Source organism: Rhea pennata, chromosome 8, assembly GCF_028389875.1.
Source record: "Rhea pennata isolate bPtePen1 chromosome 8, bPtePen1.pri, whole genome shotgun sequence".
In the NCBI taxonomy this organism is placed as follows: Eukaryota; Metazoa; Chordata; class Aves; order Rheiformes; family Rheidae; genus Rhea; species Rhea pennata.
The window spans coordinates 16,530,365-16,551,411 of NC_084670.1; the positions used below are offsets into that span (position 1 = coordinate 16,530,365).

At 34.9% G+C, this 21,047-nt stretch overlaps 1 protein-coding gene across 1 annotated transcript; it reads right to left on the bottom strand.

The window, feature by feature from the left end:
- Positions 1-3,544: 3,544 nt before the first annotated feature.
- SSX2IP (SSX family member 2 interacting protein) lies at positions 3,545-20,366 on the bottom strand. The gene is made up of 13 exons (XM_062581520.1): positions 20,297-20,366; positions 19,398-19,564; positions 18,956-19,156; positions 18,147-18,257; positions 17,486-17,621; positions 15,707-15,782; positions 15,450-15,621; positions 11,338-11,488; positions 9,645-9,781; positions 9,023-9,196; positions 6,368-6,479; positions 4,141-4,261; positions 3,545-3,923 (listed from the first exon to the last, which is right to left on the bottom strand). The coding sequence occupies exons 1-13, from the start codon at positions 20,337-20,339 to the stop codon at positions 3,842-3,844; spliced, it is 1,683 nt and encodes a 560-aa protein (XP_062437504.1). The 5' UTR covers positions 20,340-20,366; the 3' UTR covers positions 3,545-3,841.
- Positions 20,367-21,047: the final 681 nt, after the last annotated feature.

Sequence of the window (21,047 nt, forward strand, 5' to 3'; positions counted from 1 at the left end):
CTCCATAATTATCAGTCTATTATTATGCCAAAGGAGAACAAGCGTATTTTGTGCCTCAGGTGATAAACTTCTTACAATGAAGCTGGCAAATTCTTCCACACAACTGTAATTTTTTATAGAGGAACCTTTCCTTAAGTTGCATAAACGTTGTGTCTTGTACAACCCCAAAATGACTTGAACAATGAGTTCAATGAAAAAACTAAAATGCAGTGTATACCATGCGATTTTTTATTACAGTGTAACTTCACTGGAGCTAGTGAACTTCAGAGATCAGGTGTACTGTCTTAAAGTAAATAATGAACCATCATCATATAATTAGAGTATTTTGGGGGGCATGATTTCTTGAATCCAATAATATCACCCTTTCATACTTATGTTATTTATTTCTCTCCCAAATTAGATGGAGGGGGGAAGAGAAAGAAGGGAAAAACAAGACAAAGGGAAAAACAAGACACCTTGCATGTCTTCACACCTAAAACAATTGTGCTGGTAGCAAATTCTGAACAGTTAAAGCACAAGTAGTAGTTAATTCTACACACACAGATACCCTTAAAATATCTGAGCCTTACCCTATTTAGCATTCTGATTATATTGTAAATATTTTTTATTTTCAAGAATAATCCATTTAAATTGGTATTTTCTGCTGATGTGTTAGAGTTACCTTGGCCCAGTTGAAGTGTACACACAATTCCCCTGAGAAGAGCTAGGAGATGGTCTTGTATTTTTTCACACACACAAAAATTTTTATTTCTGACCTGCTGCAACTGGTCAGCAGAAGCTGTTGGAAGTAGTCCTTCAAATTAGGCAAAGGGTTGCTTTGAGGGGAGGCAAAAAAGAAAAACATGTGCCAAAATTTGTTTCCTTCAAAATTCCATGGTAACTTTCAACAAGAAGGTTTTTCTTAAGTAAATCTTTATCTTTTTTTTTTTTTTTTTTTTTTTTTTTAACTATACAGTACAGCTTTTGCAAAACAGGCTGTATCATCTTCAGCCACTGCAACTGAAAGAAAAAAAGAAAGCTTAAGAACTGTAAATGAATTCTGGAAAGTAAGTTCTCACCTAATCTGCTTAACAAGCTTGGTAAAAGCATTATCTCTTTTCATTTAGACTGAAAAAGAAAGGTAGCAGCAAGCAATGCAAACTATAGTTAAAAGATTTTGCAAAATATAGCACCACAGGGTGCAAGAGAACCACTAGTCTTTTCAATATTATACATATGTAGGTAACAATAACAGCATACCAATCACAGTTGCTGGTAGTCAGTACTTGTTCCTTCTAAAGCAGGCCACTTCTATCATCTCAAGTATGCACCAGTATCTAGTGACTCACCTTTACCAAGTTCCTGCAAGCTGTCTCCCCTTTGCTCTTCAACAGTCTGAAGAAAACCATAAAGTTCTAATACTTCACTGTGTTGAAACAGTATCACTATACTACCAACCAGACCATTTGCAATACTCATTATTAGCAGTAGCTACAGATTGAGAAGTTTTCTGACCACTGCACACAGTAATCCAGAAATTCTACACCCATTCTTTCTTCAGAGTTACAGGACAATCTATACTCAAAACCTCCATGAGCTTTACGAGGTCAACTCAGAACTCAGTTGCATACCTACTTCTGGCACAGCTGGTTCTTCGATGGAGGCATTCAAATGAATTATCATTTCTGTAACATGGGATACAGAATCCTAAAGCAAAAAGTTGCTAATTAATCACTAAGCACAAGGGACTAAATGAATAAGCAGATTATTTTGCTCTTTAAAGACATTACTACTCTAAAATTACTGCAGTGAACAAAAGCTGTCCAGTAAAAAAGTCCAACTAAATTATTCATCAAGAATGTGTTTAACTGGCCCAATAAACTATCAGAAAAAAACAACTTAATTACTTCAAAACAGCAGCAGCCCCTACTGGCATGTTAATACAACCACAACTAGGTGGAATAATCTACTAGTCTGAAAATAGGAGTCCTACATGCATGTCCTCTCACTAAATTGCCAACACATTCCATTTTTCACTTTGCATCTCCATATGTTTTAGAATATATATTTTTATTCTTCCCTAACTAAAAACCAGGCAAGAGCTGTTCAACGCATTGTAGGGAAGATATAAGCTGAACAATACCTGTACACTGTTAAGTCATTTCAGTAGATAATGCTAATGATCACCTATTCACTGGGAGGGAACTGGAGGGTGTGGGGAATCAGGCTGCTTCAGAAAAGCTATCATGCTGCTGCTATCTGTAGTAAGGGTTGTAAGTCTTGCCTATGCAGCAAGAGGCTGTAAGTCTTAAGGCTATAAGTCTTGCCTATGCAGCAGAAAAAGCTGACCAACAAGATTAATACACACAACTGTTTCCTTAAAGTAGCTCTGTCAAGAAACATACTAGAAGTGTATTCAGAAGTCTGCACTGCTGCTAATTCTTCTCCAGCTGTAATTTAAGGTATTGAGATAACCAGCAGAAACTCTGAAGTTTTCTGTCTTAGCTTCTTGGAGAGCTCCATTTTCCTTACTTCCCTGCTATTCTATCACTATTTTTCAGAGAGTCCAATTACTACGTTACATCCAATTCTGAAGATAAGGAGGAGAGCAGCAATGCATCTTCAACACAGGACTCTAAGCTTTGGAGTTAATTTCCTTTCTATTACCCTGAGAAGGGAAAAAGTTTCTTAAGCACCTTCAAAAAAGTCAGTTAGACTAGGGCAGGTGCTATATGCCTGCCCTGCATGTTCACAAAGGCATGAAGAACCAAAGGAGAAGAGATTGATTTGTAATGGGTCAGGAAAAGTGCATAGGTGAAAGCAACTTTGAAACATCTCATCTTTACTTAGCTGCTTTTATTAGGTTACGAACAAAGTGAATTTCCCTAAGGCTATACTAAACAAATTCTGGAATCCACTAAAAAGAAAAAACAAAATACAAAAATAGCATTAAATAGATTTGTTGATGTAGTGAACCTTGGCCCTAAAACCAGGATAGTTTAAAAATTTAATGCATATAAAACACAGAATCAGGGTTTCTTAGAATAGATTTACACATTTATTTTTCATTATATTTATTTATATTTGGAATAATTTGTTTCTCGACTGAAACACTGAAAGTCCTAATGCATCTGTAAACTGAGTATCACTATAAAACAATTTAAATTATCATGTAAAATAATATTATGGACGCATGTGTTTCATTCATGGCATCTTAGCGTATTCACTTTGTCTATTTACAAATATATAAAGATCTTGCGCTTTAAGTCATCTGAAATATCAAAGAGGTATTTTCAAATCACACAACTTAATAAATATAGAACCTGTTTTGTTAAAAATCTACAGTATACTGTACATTCAAGTTGAGGCAAAAGAATTTTTAATGCCAGTTACACTTGAGACATAGATGAACATTTCCAATAATTAAACAATTCCTAAAAGTGCTATCTCTGTCTGTGAAGAAAGGAAACATTAGGATTGAGTGTTTCATTAAAGTTTCAAACCATTGCTTCATTCACAGAATCAGAGCTTCTGTTACTAGAAAAATATCAAAGCTTTTATATATTTTTAAATAAACATTTTCAAGAGTTGCAAGAAAAAGAGGCAAGAAATGGTCTAAAAAATAAAAGCCATGTGCACACATACACACACACACACACACAACACAATTCATATCACCACATAATCCCCTAGAAGGATAATCAAACTCACAGCATTCCATTTCACTTTAGAGATGTGTTCATCTACTTATTCTAACAAAAAACAACAGGCAACCCTAGGAAATCTAAGGCAGTTGTTCTATGTGCAAGTTTCTACATAGCAAAGAGTGCCAACTCTAGAAGTCTTCCTGTGACTTTGTGCATTATTCAGTTTCTTCTTTGTCACTTTCCTCCCACTGATTTGGCTTATCATCTCCAGCAGGTTTCTTTGATGCAGCATTGGAACTGGTAAAAAGAGAGTGTTACAATGTAAACAACATAATCCTTTACAATTAAGGTTCAAATAGAATCACAACACTAAGGTTTTATGATTAATATGATGTTTAGCACGCTTTGCTATGTATCAGTCATAAAACTTTTTTTATACGTTATTACCAGTTAATCTCTACACTTTACATGTATAGTTTATCAAAATAATGATCTGCAATGTCAATTCAGATACCTGTTATGTGAAATGTACTGAAATGTCTGGCAAGGTTCTGCTGGAATAGGTACACTCAATATACAGTGAGGTTTTCTTTGTTGAGATGTGGAGTTCACTAACCGATTGTCTTGGTCAGAACCTAAAAGGAATATGTATCATCAGTCAAAAAAAACCTAGAACGTATATATATATCACTAAACTACAGTGCAGTTGAAAATATCTGAGGGACCAGATTCTTTATGACTTCCGCTATATTATTTTCCGGAAAAAAGTTAAAAATAACCCCCCCCCAAAAAAAAAAAAAAAAAAAAAAAACTTACAATGTATCTGTAATGATAAATCTTACAAAATTTTGTAGTGTATCTGCAACAGTAAATACACTTACTGCTGCTGAAATTAAAATGTTTTTATAAATTTGAAAAACAAACATCTACATACACAAACACTACTGCAACTAGTCATATTGAAGTCAAGCTTAAAGTCAGTCAAATACGAAGTTTCTTCCTTCAAAACTTATACAGCTTTTTACTCAGTTTAGAAAAAAATTCAGTATGTATGCAAAGAAACTAACATCAACATGAGAACTTAGAAAACTTGCCTGAACAGAGAAGAAAAATTAACACCAATAGATTAGATTCCTCAGCATTTATATGACCTAATTAACCTTCACTAAAGTTAAAAGAAAGACTTGGCCAAATGTGGTATGACCAGATCAATTCTTGCCAACTTTTCTTCGCGTTTAGATTTCAAAGTCTTCATATAAATTGGAAGAAAATACAATTGTTCTGTTATCATAAAGTATTTACTGTACCTCTAAAGAACTAAAGAGTTGAGACAAATGTCAAAATGAAAATTTAATTTTAAAACAATTCTAATGATAACTTGTGAAGTAATATCCAAATGGTAGTATGAGTCTGTGTGGCATTTTTTTAGTTACTATTCAGCAGCTTAAAAATTGGGATTCATAAGATTCAAAAAAACTGCAATTTAGAAAATAAAATACCTCATTAAATGCATTTGGAAACACTAAAAATTCAAAAAGGAAATTACAAATCAAAAGCTTTGGCATGCAACCTTATACATATCTCCGAAGTTACTTACAGACAATTGAATCAAGTCATTCTTCATGAGCAATATCCCAATCTCAATTCTGTTCCTAAATATAAGGATTTTCCTACTATGGAAAATCATTTCACACTTACACAAAGCATACAGAAGGGCTACAGAAATTGCAGATTAGAGTGAGAAACATGGAGGAGCCAGAAGACAAGAGGCAGGCTACTTTATCTATCAAGAATACAAACTCAAACATCTATGTTTACTTGACAGCTGTTTCACACATTTATCTTTAAATGTTGAATACCTAAAGAAGATTCCATTTAACAAAGACTGTTGTTAATTTTTCTTTTTTTTTTCTTCCTCCTTAAAAGTAATCAAAGCTCAGTGGTGAAGACTAAAACATCAAACATGCTTATTCAAGCATTTGTAGGGTTAGAGGTGGGGTGGAAGGAAAATCAACTTATATGTTCAAAAGAAAAAAGTTATGAAAAAGAAGTTTAAAATATTTAAAATAAGAACTATAGCCCAAACTATAAATGTGTTATGAAACACTCATATAGCCATATTTTCAATAACTTTTTGAGAAGAAATTATTTCCATATTAAGATTTGAATCTTGAAATTCAATTGTCTATCACTCACATTTTTGATTATCTTCTTTCACTACTCCTTTTTCCAAATCATTATTTTCTACCAAATATGTATGTGCACATGCGTTCATGTGTTATCTTAACTCAAATAGTAAATGCCTTCTTCCTTTCATTACAATGTTTTTGTTACCAAAACTTACTTCTAATCTATTTAGATACCTGTAGGTCACCATTTTTATCACTGCATTGACAGTTAATACACTCACACTCAGTTTAATTCAGTAATTCCAAGTGTTCTGTGTTGTGAACAGTTCTGTTGCCATGTACTTGACTTTCATAAGATCCCTTCTCAAATATAAGTCCATTTTATAGCTATGAATGAGTTACTGGGATCTCCTTTCTAGGAGCTTTTGAACCATCAGTTTCCCTGACAGATATAAACATACAGGTATATGACAAAATTTGTCTTGGGAAGGTGTTTCCTTTTTCTTTTTTCCTTCCCCCTTCCCCAAATAGTTTTGTTCTTGTTTCTTTAGCTTCCAGTTATGAGGAAAAAAAAGATATTACAGTAACATAATATAATAACTGAATACTTGCTTCCTAAGAAGGCACTTGGAGTTGTCACATTTTCAGAGTGCTTGTAATCAGTAGTCATACTTAAGAACTGTTGTTTCAACCATGCTCCTCTATCTTCTTCAAAAGCCTTTCTCTAGGAAAAGAAATGCCACTTAAATTTATGACAACAGGAACAAGCTTAATCCACATTAAATTGATGTTATTTTATCTAAAAAATAAAACATAACATGTACATATAATTAAGACAATTCAGCAGTTTAACAAAGAATTACAATTGTGTGAGTAAGCTTTTAAATCCCACAAGGATTAGCTAAAGAGGTGCTTACAGGTCAAACCCATGGTGCATTTCACAGGGGTCTGACTAATTTATCCTATCATTTTACCATTCTTGAGGCCACTGACACAAAATCTCCTATCACTGCTTCCTGCACTTTTTTCTCCCCCCCGCTTCAGTGTAGCACTACCTCTTCAATGTACTCCCCATTTCTGGACAGCAGCCAATAAGGATTACTTCAACCCTGAGCTCTCTCTTGAACAGATAAATCATAGAATCATAGAATCAGTAAGGTTGGAAGGGGCCTCTAGAGATCATCTAGTCCAACCTCCCTGCTCAACAGGGTCACTTAGAGCATGTTAGACAGAGTTGCATCCAGGTGGGCCTTGAAGATCTCCAGAGGAGACTCCACAACCTCTCTGGGCAACCTGTTCCAGTGCTCTGTCACTCTCACAGGGAAGAGACTCCCCCCTCACGTTCAGGTGGAACTTCCTGTGGTTCAGTTTCTGCCCATTGCCTCTTGTCCTGTTGCATGGGACAACAACATTGAAAATAGCACTGATTACTTCCATCCAAAACTGGGCAGAAGGGGAGGTTTTCTTTTCCAATAGCTCTGTGAGTGGGGAAGAGGAAAAATAATGGCTGCAGAAAACCTTCTAATGGCTACAGAAACAAGAGACAAGTATTCTTCCTCTAAAACATCGGTGAAACAAGATGTCCCCATTAGGGTAATTCTTCCTTCTGTACCAGTAGAAAACAGAGGAAGTTCAACTCCAACAGAAAGTTTTCCACAAACATTTCAGAGTTTATAATATTGCTTCTCCTTTTATACTTGAGTATTTTAACAAGTAGAAGCATAAGCAATTACGCTTATGCTTCAATGCGGCCTTCAACATTTCTGGACAAACTATTATCATTTATTACTACTCATGAGTTTTAAAGCTGAATTCAAGGTCTACCATGAAATCTATAAACTTATTCAAATGAAAGTGAAATGGAAAAGTTGGAGAGTATGTACTTATACATGTACTGTCAATATTTTTCATTATGTTAACCAGTATTGCACCAGTACCTCAAGTAAAACCCGAAGTATTTTGTTTTCTACAATAAATTTTAGAGCATAGGAACTTAAGAAAAGAAAAATGTTGTTCTCAGTCAGACAAGTTGTCGACCCCCCTCAGCATTCTGTCTCAAACAGTAACTGCAAGAGATGCCATTTAGGGAGACCATACAAGCCTGGTCACTTTCTGCTCATTCCCTTCACAGTTCCTCCAAAGTCACCTGATTATAGATGTTACAGGGTACCTCTCTGGCTCCTTCTTTTAGTATCCATTTGTGGACGTGTTGTTCAGGAGTTTAGCCAACTGTTTTTTGAATCTGATACTGTTCACAATCTCCTGTGGCAGCAAAATCCAGAAGCCCACTAACCAATGAGTAAAATAAAAGTACCCCCATGTATATGTTTTGGACTGATTTCTAGCCAGTTTCAATGAGTGCCCTTTAGTCCTAATCTTGAGGGATTTGGTGAATAACAGTACTGCTTTCACCCGACCAACAGAATCCACAGTGTTATAAATTTCAGTCACATGCCACCTCAATCTTCTCGTCTGCATGTTAAAGCAAGTAATTCTGTAAGCAGTAAATCTGTAAGAAGCTCTTTTTTTTTCAATATACCTCTGTCCTGTCCTATCTGTACCATCAGAGCTTCATGACCACCACATCACCATAACCTCCCTTCCTCACCAAACTTGTAATCCCCTTCATGATCTTGGCCCTAACTCCTGGCTAGACAAAAGGATACACATGCTATGGCTAATTTAGATACATATCTACCTTGACCACTTTCCAGCATGTGTGTGTTTACTGGCAGCTTAAATAAAAGAACAGGACAGATAATGTCCCTAGCTAGGAAAAGGCAGCAGTTAATTTGGACTTCTGCACAGCCACTAATTTTCACAAAAGGTTAGTAATCAGATGTCTTTGAGAACTCAGTCCCCCAGCCAAATCTGACTGAAATTTGCACAGGCTTTTCTTTCTTAAGAAATCAAACTAGAACAGCATCCCATTTCAAGTAAAAATAAGTGAAGTGGTTTTTGAAAATATTTGGATGTTTCAAAAGCCAAAAATGGTAACAAAATAATGGGTCATTCCAGTTAAAGTAACTGTATTTTCAAATCCACGTTTGAAAAACTCATTTTTTAAAATGCCAACAGAACAATATGCTATAATGTCCAAAGATACATTCTGCACAATAAAATGAGAAGAGTGAGCTTTCCGTAAAAAGATTCTAGATATTGTTCAATGGCTGTACTTTAACTATGTGTTAAGTAGTTTTGCTCTACAACAGTAACTCATCTTTTCTGTGAGTTCCCTTTTCTAATGCTTTTCCACTTCTATAATACCTCAAGTCCTAATCTAATAGCAGCTTCTGTAAAATTTCTTCGTTCTTTCTCAAAGTTCTTCTTTTGTTCTCGAAATAGTCTCCATTCTTCCTGAAGACGCTCTCTTTCCTCCAACAAATAACAATCTTGTAGCAACAGAGTGGTATCATCATCACACGGAGACATAAGCTGCTGCTGCAAATACAGAGCAATGAAAGAAACATTAATTTCGGAATTGCTACTAGGATGCACAGTATTTCCATACATTCAGTTTTATTCAAAGTTTTATCCCCCCCCCCAAAAAAAAATTGCTAAATTTAGCACAGAAACAATGCCATAAATACCAAGTTGCGAGGGAGGACAGAGTTTGCAGAGAGCAAGCATAATTACTCTGTTCAGGCATCAGCCTTCCTAACCTTTGTTTATCTCCCAGATTCTTCCTACCATCCTCACAAGCTCAAAGTTACAAACCAGAAACCAACTTATTAACATCCATGTGTTTGACCCTAACTCAGGTCAAACACCAAAATTTGTTATTTAAAAAGCATTATCAGTGAATAGAGAAGTGTTTAGAGATGAAAAAAGTGACCCATTAAAGAAAGGCTTAGATTCATATTAGATAACATAAATTAAAGCCTGTTACCTGTAAGAGTTGTTGCTGAGTTTTGATCATTTCCTTACATTGCTGAATTTCTAACTCTAGCTTTTCAGTTTCCAGTTCATGGTCTTCTCTTGAAATTACATCTTTGTCATTCAAAGCCCCTGAATGTACACGTGAGACTAATGGAGGAAAAACAAAAGCTACTTACAAACAAGCAAGAAACCCTCACATCGCTGGGAACAATAGTAAAAAAGATTAAGTTATATTTGTTTTCCTAGAAACATAGAAGACACTGTGTACATAGAGCGGATTCAAAATTACTTCTAACAGAGACAGAGATCCAGGTTTGGTACTATGTATGTAAATCAAGCACAAAACCCAGTTTAGAAAAATGTCAATACAACATCTTATAGCTGTTGTACATTCCCTGAAGTATCATGAGTAATCATGAGTCTACACTGCAATAAAGAATCATATATATTAAAAATAACATTCATTTCATCAGTTATTTAAAAGAAGTTGAGATAACTGAAGACTTTCTACTCACATGCTATTAACTCCATTCTTCTGAGCCCACTATTTTTATGTGTGTTCATAAAAATATGGTATCAACTATATAAATACATATACACACACTCATACACATATACAGATGTATACATGTATTTTTGCAGATAAAAAAAGCCTTTGCATTCTTCATGCTCTAGTAAAACAGAGCATCATGCATATTTTTACACCACCAAGCAAATGAATCAGAGAAATAGATATATTTTCAATAATTATACACTGCAATACATTGCTATCAAGGTTATCGATATAAGTCAAATTTTGATCCTCTGATATCAATGTTTGAACATTAACTGAATCCTATAGGATTCAAAACTGGTCATCTGCACAAATTCAAAAAAAACAAAAGGTGACCACAAGAAAACAACTGCAAGTACTTGAAGCGGTTTTCTCCTGCTACTTAGAGCTGTTTCAGTTAGCTAAACCAAATCAAGTATTGCTCAGAACTCATGTTCTTAAAATCTTCTCCATAACGTAAACATTTTAAGAAAGAAATTTTCTCATAGACCATCTGCTCTTTCATTTGTAATTGCATGCATGACCTTCTCAGTCTTATTCTTGACTGCAAATATTCCTATGCAGCAGTATATGCTTACATAGAAAAATAATACTAGGAAAGAATTTTATATATTTTTAGCTGTCTTTTAATGCTGTTCAACAGCTGGAAATAAGGAGAGTCCAGCACCATACCATCAGCCAGCATGAGCCTCCGCAGCATGGTCGTGACATGTCTGAACTCTTAGAAGGATTTAGATTAATTTTGCTACCAATTATTTATAACTGTTATATCCATGTTACTTGAACAGCTCTAAGAGCCGCTGTAAAGCAAGAACTGTATTTGTTACAGAACATGCTTCTTCTAGAGAAAGATAATTATTTTTATTCCTTGAGAAAGTTGTTGTTTCCTGCATCAAACTATAACTTTCCTTCCTCAGGGTAACAGGCATGCTATACAACTGTTTCCCTAACTTCTCTTAGTTAAAGCTCACACAGAAAATATCAGTCAGAAGTCCTTTAGGAGAGTCTACTAGAAAACAATCCTTCCATTTTAGCTTCCTTTTTTAGCTTAGACTTATACTCAGTTGAGTATCCTCAACCTAAAAAAATGGAATCAAAATGGAATTATCAATAACAGTTTGTATGCATGTGCAATACAGCTGAGCATCACCTTGATTATCCAGCTTTTCAACATGATTTTTCAACATTCTCCATTGTTTTCTAATGCTGTTAGTAAGCTGCTCTCGCACAGTCTCACAAGACAGTTCCCACATATTCTCTTTATTTAATTCTCCAACATCCTCTTCCAAGTCTGACAGTACCTGCAAAAGCAGAAAGTCTGCTGTAAACCACTCTACAACTCTAAATATTTACTTATTTGTTTATGTATGTGAGTTTAATTAAATGAAGAAAATGAGAACCTTTAGAAACAGAAAAGAGATTTATCCCATTCAGGGAAATTTGGCTGTTAGGGAGCTTAGTTCCCTGATTGCATAATGCTTAAGAGACAGAAGCAGGCAGTCCTCAGACCTCCAACAGAGAAGCAGTGCATCAGCTAGCAAGACTCAGATACATCTCACTCAAACACATCTTCAAGCCATAGAGATCCAAACTACTGTGAAGTTCTGCTGTGAGACTAATGTGGTTGCTGCCCATAAGACAATCAGATCCGGAAGTCTGGGCTCACTATGCAGCAAAGAAAGAATTTAAAACAACAAACATGATGCTTGCATTATCTGTAAAAACTTTTTTTTCCTGTTGAGCATTAAGTAATCTCTTACTGTGCTGTTCTCCAAGATTAAAAAAAAAAAAAAAAAAAAAGTAGTCACCTCACAATGAAGGAACAGTATTTTATTGTTTGAGCATTAAACTTGAGTACATTCTAGAAGAACTAAGATATAAAAAATCTCTCAAAATAGTCAGGACAAAAAGACTAGTTCAGAGTAGTTTAGATCCAAGTTTAAAAGCTGCTTAAGTACCTGCAATAAATACTCCACTCCACCCAAGTAGCTACAAGCCCTTTAGTCCATAAGTAGGTAAGAAAAATGGGATGGGAAATACAAAAATAGTAAGTTCAAAGGGAGGGCCATAATAATTCATCTACAGATGCAGTAACACTTTCTTAAAGTCAGAGTTTAGGAGATCTCTTGGAGTAAAACAATAGCTAAAAAAGAAAGCAGTATTTTTAGTATTTTGTATCACTGCATAAAGGAACATTTTTGTGCTTTACTTAAACATATATATGCTAATACAATGAAAACCCAATCTGGACTAGGCCTCTGGATAGCACCGTGATAATATTACCATTTTTATTGTGAACTTAAAATATCTTAGTCACAAACTCTGCATTCCAATAATCTTTACTCAGCATAAGTAACGAAGATCCAATCACAGATATGAACAAGGATTGCAAAAGTATGTCCAGGGTCATTTGTTTTAAACCACTATTAAGTTATTCAGGCAAAGGCTTGTATTATCCACATTTTAACTTAAAAATAGCAAAATAACACACAGGTAAAAATCCTCCTACACATAACCTGATATACTTTACTTCCCTTTAATGTAAGCAAGCTTCTATGATCACTGTATTACTGTAAATCAGTCAAAATAAGACTCCAGCTTCCATCAAAAAAATTGGAGCTCATCGAAAACAAATGCTCTAATGCAAACATGCTGCTTCTGACAGAACTCAGGATAGAAGGAAGGTTCTTAAACCTCCCTTCTTGAGCCTCTTCATCAGACCCACCATGCAGATGGTTCTGAGGAACACAATACGTTGGAAGTCCTGCCACATTGACAACCAGGATTTCTGCCATGATTTCTGGGTCTGTGGTGTTCTGGGATTTTTTTTTCCCCCACAGTACCCAGGCTTCCTATTTTAAAGACAACAGCCCAACAACTTAGCTAGAAACAGACTCTTAAAGCTTAATCTTTGGGAAGCAAGAGCTGCCTAACTCTAGTCAAACAGTTTCCAAGGCTACTTGGTTCCTAGTTGCACAGCAAGAACCAGTTTAATTGGTTTCACAGTTGTCACTTTGTGATGGGAAGCAAGATGATGACTGATGTGACTATACCAGCATCTGCCACCCTCCAAGGTATATCCTTCTCATTAAGAAGAACTTAACATTTCCAAATAAAAATATTATGGATTTTTTTTTGTGCAAGAAGTTGAACAGAAGTTCAGATTTCATACCAAAAATGTCAAAAAAGCCATAAACAAGCATGAACTATCGGGAGTAACATTTTAAATAGAACCTTATTTTCAGACATTCACAAAGCATATCAGTACTTTTAAACAAAAGACTAATCAATGCAAGAACATCATGGGACAGACTGTAAATCTAGTTAATTTCTAAAATTAATCTAAAATTCATTTCTCCTTCATTTTGGCATTTTTCCCCTCTTTATATAATTTTGACAAGTGAGAGAAAAAAAATCAAATAATTTGTCATGATAAAACTCAGTTCTAATTAAACACTACCGTTTTTAAATATATTCAATTAGAGAAGGTATGAAACAGACTAAACAGCAAATGCCCTTATAATCCTGCTGAAATAACTACACTTCAGACTTGTATCTAATAATTACTTCTTTTATTATTCTACTATTAGAAATTACTGTTGTCTAGTCAGTAGTTCTCATAGATGTGGCTAATTAGTACTACTACAAGGTGACTAATTGGAAGTGAGCTTCAACGCAGGCTTTTACTATTATTTTTTAAATAAGACTACTAATGCTGCAATAGTTAACATTTTACAATCACTTGTCTTAACCGCTCAAGAACAAAGTATTTCACAGTGCTAAGTCCCATTTTTTCCACAAGTTTGCCTCAGTGTGCAAGTTCGCCTCAGTGTGCAAGTTCATACAGGACCCATTCCCATCACTGCATTTTCACAAGTGTACTCATGTTTATGCCAAAATCTGCTGCCTCCCCTGTAGTCCTAACTAGCAAAAGGAACATTCATAGAATAGAATCTGAGTATGTTTTATATTGCATGCTACACCCAAGACCTGCTACAGATGATCACTCCATGTTGCTGAGTTGTAGTAATAGATTAAATCTACTGATTTCCAACATGAACTTTTAAGGCAAAAATTTAGTACACTGTACATTACTAACTGCTTCACTCAATGCACATAAGAGTCACTGTGTGGTTTAAGATGCAAGTCATCTAGTGAAGTTAAGAAGAGTTTATTCATGTCTTACCAAAAAAAAAAAGAGACAATAGACTGGTTATTTCTAAACAGCACACTCTGGAGATTCCAGATTCCCCTTACAGATTCCCCTCAGGTAGCTCAGAAATAAGAAAGTAGTAGTACAGCAACTACATCTGGACAGAAGGCCTTCTGAAATAGTAAGTACTAAACTCTATGGAAACAGCACTCTATGTCAGGGTGCATCCATACCTGTTCTTACATACTGACATGCACTATTTTCTGTAACAGAAATAGCTTCATACCCTGTTTTGCACAGCATGCATATTCTCTTACATAATATTATACTACTACTACACCATCAGTCTTGAAGGATTCCTAGAATCTAACCCGTGGACTTGTTTTCTGTGTTTCAACTCTTGCTAATGTTCAAGGACCCTCTTCCTTTCATTTCTGAAAGGAAGCTCAGTTAGCCCTTTAGATTATTCCCCACTTAACTCTGACATCAAAACAGAATTGTGACTTCTTGAAGGGAATTAGCAAAAGCAGTAAATAAACTCTTTGCTAAACAAAGAACGTGCTGTTTTCATATAAATGAAACATCCTGTATAAACAAAGAAATGCTCAGAATCAGAAAACAAAACAAGAAACCTAAGCCATTTTATTTGGGAAGTCAAACATTTTCCTAGAACATATCAGCCCCTCCATTAAAAGGGCTAATAACTCATCTAATCTGTAAGAGCCCCCATTAATTATACTTTCCAACCCCACAGTTTCTATGGGAAGCCTGGTTTCCTTCCATAAGCACCTTGAAAGCAGATTTCAACACCTTAGTATGGAAAGCAGACATCCAAAATGCACTGTTATTACAGAATTAAATGCAAGTAACTACTACATCTAAAATCCATTGAAAATAAACTTACAAACTTTCTGTAGGGCAGAATAGACTGCAAATTGTCCAAAGGCAGAGGCAGGACATCTTAATATGCATGAATGTCAAGCCCTACACACAATGTGCAATCTACTGCAATTCTGGCAACAGGGAGTTTATCATTTGTCTATGATCAAATGACTCTACCATTTTACCAAGCTAGGACACCGATTTAATTTTAACTGAAGAATACTTACTGGCCCATCTTCAGACCTTTCTTTAGGTTTCTGCTTCTGTGGTGGGAGAAGCGAAATAATCTCTTTCTTCATTTGCTGAAGAACTTTTTTCAGTTCAGCATTTTCCATTAAAAGCTGTTTTTGGCGTTGTTCATAATCATTTAACAGAGCTTTGTACATTTCTTCTTCATTTCTGGAAGCAGAAATCTTACAGTAACAACATGACAGCCATCACATATGCTTTAATCAACACTACTTTGAAACAACTACAAGCTCACCTGGCTTCTGTTTTATCAGTCCTCCACGCACCTCTCTTCCCATCAGCTCTACCAACATAATTTAGAACATCCATGGCTACAAACAAAAAGGATGTTTCAAAGTGTGAATCAACATGAAAAATATGTAAAAATTCAGATGCTACTGCATTTACCTATTTGCCTTTACATGTAATTATTGTCAAGTGATCATTTTCTCCAAATATCCCCCTCAGTCTTCACACCCACAGGAGACCACACTGCCCTGATTAACAAAATTAGAGTGAGATAAGAAAAGAATAAAAATTTTTCAGGTTGGAAACCAAAAGAGAGAGGAAAAAAAAAAAGTAGTCATCCTGCCTTTTTTTTTTAATACATATTTCTTAATGACATCATCTTTCCTATTTTAGCTGAATATAGCAATTGTGTATCAACTCTGACCGCTCTTCTGGCAGTGATGTCAGCTTTTATCTCCAGTTAAGAATAAGCAACCTCCTGATGCCTCAAAAGCTGTTCCTTGAAACAAAAGAATTTCTCTGTACCCATTTGCAAAAATCCCATCAGATTAGTGGCCTAAATTAAAGTCCAGTTAGCTATCAAGAAAATACACGCTAGATTTAAAACCAGTTATTTTGTCCTCTCTCATACCTGAGCTAGTTTTAGCCAACTGGAGTCAAGAATATGCCCCAAATAAATGTATTTGTACTTAGGGTAAGGCTTCCAGAAATTGAGCTGGTATCTAATGATTTGCTATTGCCAAAATGGGTGTTCCTGCTTCAGTGTCCTCAACTGCCTCAGCTTCTTCACATGCGGTTTCAGGAAAATAAACTGGCAGAAAATCATTTCTGCAACAACCAGAATTCTTCTGGTTTAGTGAACTAAACTGGCTCACTAAGATGTTGTGTGTGCCAGTTAGCAAACAGCTGCAGAGTTGCTGGAGCGGAGTGGGGAGGGAGGAAGAGTAGGACTTCCCCTTCCAATGGCAGCATATCTCCACATTTTGTCTGACAATGAGATTTCATGTCACATTTACTGACCCATAATAACTATTTAAACAACGGAGAATAATGGTATAAATCCTCCAAAGCCAGATATATGAATCAAGAAATACCAGAAGAGTAAGAATGCTTTTAAAATTACATACTAGTGGTACGTTTTCAACAAAACAATACAAAAAAAAAAAAAAAAAAAAAAAAAAAAAAAAAAAAAAAAAACTACATTCACACTAAACAGCAATGGTGAAAGTCTTGTAAAAAATTTTTGGGGTGCAGCATAAGGTAAGAGTGCTAACGTGATCAAGATTTCTTTTCCCCTCATTTCACAGGCTATGTCTGTATTATCTTTCTTCCTCTCTAAAATTTCTCCTATCATTAACATTAGTAGAGCTGTAGTAATTGCAAGGAAAAACAACCTCACGCAGTGTTGTTTCCTGATCATAACTGCTGAGCATAATATAGTATTCAGGATACTATCCAAAGTTCAGTGATTGTAGCAATAGCAAGAAAACAGAGGAGAAACAGCTGTAGTATAGGAATTGATTTCAAGTAATTTCACTAGCAAAATGTGTTTTTGTAAAAATCTCTACATTGGTTTGTGCTTAACAAATACCTCGTGAAACATAACATAAAAGTTTTAGCCTTACATACTCAGCTGAAATGAAATATTACATCTTCTTAACATCTAAATAACAACCTACAAAAGGAGGGCTGGCATACAATTTAAAGATAGCAAGAAACAAAACTGAACATTTTTAACATATGGAATATGCTATTTTGTTGCAGTAAAGTTCACCAGTTTACTTACCTATCTTTTTGTCCTTTTTGTTCATGACTAACTGATGTAAACGTTCCTTCAATTTGTTATATTCTCTCTCTTTCCTCTTCATATCATGATTGTACTGTGTAGCTCTACTTGAGATTATATTCTGTAACTTCTGTACCTAAAACCACCCCACCAAAAAAAAATCTGTCTTCAACTAAACCATAAATGCATGTATTTCTAAAAACAAACAAACGAACAAAAAACTCCTCCCCTTTTTATTTTATTTGGGGGGGGTCCTTTGTTCTCCTATACCATACAACAAAAATAAGTGCTCCAATATATGTAGGTCTGAGGAAATGACAGAATTCTGTTACCCTCTTCCACGTTTTGATAATTTTAAACCTTCTAAGATAAAACTACATTCAAGGGCACAGAAAGCATGAGGAAATCGCACATGTGCTTTCCTCCAGTACTCCCTATCATTTCTGTAACTTGGACCAATCTCTTATAGAACCTATTTAATTCAAGTTAAGTGTGCAACATGCCAATTTCACTTTGATGAAAGACAACATTTGCCAACTGTCTGTATTAAAACAAAACACAAAAAAGCATCCAAAGCGAACTATTATGAGATGCCCTGCAAGAATCATTCTACTACTGAAAATCTATTTAATGATCTGTGTTGATGTACAAGGTAACTCACTTCATCCTTTTCATTTTTAAGTAATTGATGGAGACTTCTGTTCTTGCTTTGCAGTTGTCTGTCTCTTTCCTGAAGTCCAACTATTTCCCTTTTAGATAATTCCAACTGTTCCTAGAAAAAAGTGTTGATATTTCAGTACCAATAAAACTAATACCAAAAGATTTTTTTAAAAAATCCTACAACATCTCACTTAAGGCAAATCTGCCTATAGATTCGACCTCCAATGTTTTTCTTTCACTCTAAATGGCAAGTTAGTTGTATTTTCTGGAGCAAGAAATATGACTCTTCGATACGAGAAATATTTCTGCTTGTAAGGAACAAAATTTAGTTTGATATTTAACATAGATTATCTCATTATTTACTGCATTTTTAATAAGTTGGGATTCTGTAAGCACATCCATATTGTGAAAGTGAGGGGGAAGTTAGCAATCTGTATTATATGGACTATGTATACACCTTTTACTGGAATGTTTCTGCTAAATAATGGAAGCAATAATTACCACTGATATATGTTTACTATTTTCACCTCTAGCATGCAGAAACACCTTCAGTCTAAATGGTGTTCTCTCTTCCTTAACCAAAGAGATTGTAATTCCAAAAAAAGTTAAATCCTCTCATTAATTCATACTTCATTAGGTTAAAGGAATTTCCAATTGGAAAATGTTCAAAACAAAATAAGACATAAAAAAAAAATACAATTTCAGATTAGCATTGGGGACGAAAAACAAGAAAATAAGCATATTAAGAATGTACAGTATCAGCTAAAAATACATGCTGCAAAATATTGGCAGAAATAGCTTGTCTTCTACCTTTAATTTAGCATAGCAGTTCTGTAAATGATCCATATCACTGCCCAGTTTCAGATGCTGCATTTCTACTTCTTCCTGAGCTCGAAGGTTCTTGTGCTGCAGTACAAGCAATTCATTCATGCAATTTATGACAGATATTAAATTTAATTCTTTTCCTTTGGACTCCGCATAAATAGAAGGAAAGCCCAATGTTGTCAATTCCTGGTAAAAGACAAAGCAGGGAAGGGAATAAATAAATGGATCAATCCCTCATGTTTCTCTAGAAGACAGAAACAAGACACCAGATGGAATCCTATATGCTGGGCAGGGCACACAACAATCTACTATCCCCCACCAACTTTGCCTTCTGAGCGTTGAGAAACAAGCCTTCCTAATCCAATGAACATTCACTGCCATGATTGATATAATGTTATTTTTCCAATTGCCTCCAACACTGACTTACCCTATTGAGATAGGATATACTCTGTTCAATATTCTCTTCTGTGCAGAAGGCACTGAAAAAGGTGTGCATGCTTTTAGATGAAGGCAGTGGCAAGCGTAGCACTTGTGTGTTTAAGCTTGGAGGAGACATCTTTTGCTCTGAGGTATACTGGAAAATATTTTTGCTATCTAAAAGTTAAAAATATTAAGGAACAAGTCAGGGTTAATAGTTAAAGACATCACACACACACACAAATCAAATTCCTAACTAATAGAGTTATTATTTGCAGGAATCTACAAGTTGAGAGTTTAGAATTTCATCTAGAAGGATTCAGTTATTAAGCAATTAAACTAGATAGCTGAACTTTCACTAAAAATTAAAGACTTTAACATCATTTTAAGGTATTTTATCTTTTAGATTTTATTTCTCCTCCTAGAAAAAGCTCCAACCTTCCTTCCTAATTGACTTACTAAAAGTACAACTTGCTACATAGGTGAAAAAGTCGTATATTTAGTAAAAATTCTTATAGAATGTATGCATATTCTTATTCATATTAAGTGTGCTACAATATACTCTTTTATTTGGTAAAAGCAACCAAAAAATATTTTACTCCTTAATACTTTTGTAATCAATTTACCAGGCAAGCTAATATAGACAAATAAGAATCACTGAAAAAATGCAAGATATCCTCACAAGCATGAATTATTAGAATCTTTACATATATGAAAGGACAGTATTTAACAGTATTTTAATTCTGTAAGGAGTCAATACAAAAAGTACTGTACATACCCTTCATTATTTAACATTCTACTTAAATAGTTAACTATGCCCTGCATGAAAAGCCAATCTCTCTCTTTAACAGCTATAACACCACTAGTAAAGTTATCAAATCCTTTAAATTCAAAATATTAGCAATTTACCTGATGACAACACTGGCACAGTAATAGTCTTCCAATCTCCCATAGCAACAAAGACAGGCAGGGTACCTGAGCAACTGGTTCAGCAGTGAAGTATTTAGTACAATTGCTGGCAATAAGTGTTACGTAGGCATATCCTAAAATAGCAGGAGCATTTTAGATTAACAATAGCATCTAATACAGCTAGAAGGTTAAAGCAGGCTTGAGGAAGACACTACTGGATTTAAACCATGTGAACTTTTGCTACCTCCTTCATGCAAATCTTTACAAAGCATTTAGAACACAGTAAGCACAACAAATATTATGTTGTAAAAAATGATGTGTCTATCCACATTTAATTACCCTGAAACTTAAAGAAGTCTTGTAAACCATTAATTCAAGCTAAAATGCCATGTACACTTGAAGGGAATAAAGACTCACAATGTAGACAATTTAGACTGGTCATTTCTGTTGATGTACATTACAGAAAACACAGCAAGCCAAATAGCCTACATTTTTCTGCCATATAGCCAGGAATTATTACAGAATCACAGAATCGAATTATTGAAATAATCCTTAGTGAAATTTTATATATCTGCCTTAGCAGGTTTATTATCTAAAGGGAAGGATAATACAGGTTCTAGGAAAGATTTATTAGCAGATAAAGGGCAAAGGACCTTATAACAAACATTAATTGTTTACATTTCACTCAACCTGTACATTTAGCCACACTGCCTGCCCTTGGTAAACTATTAGTTTTCATCAGCAATTTCAG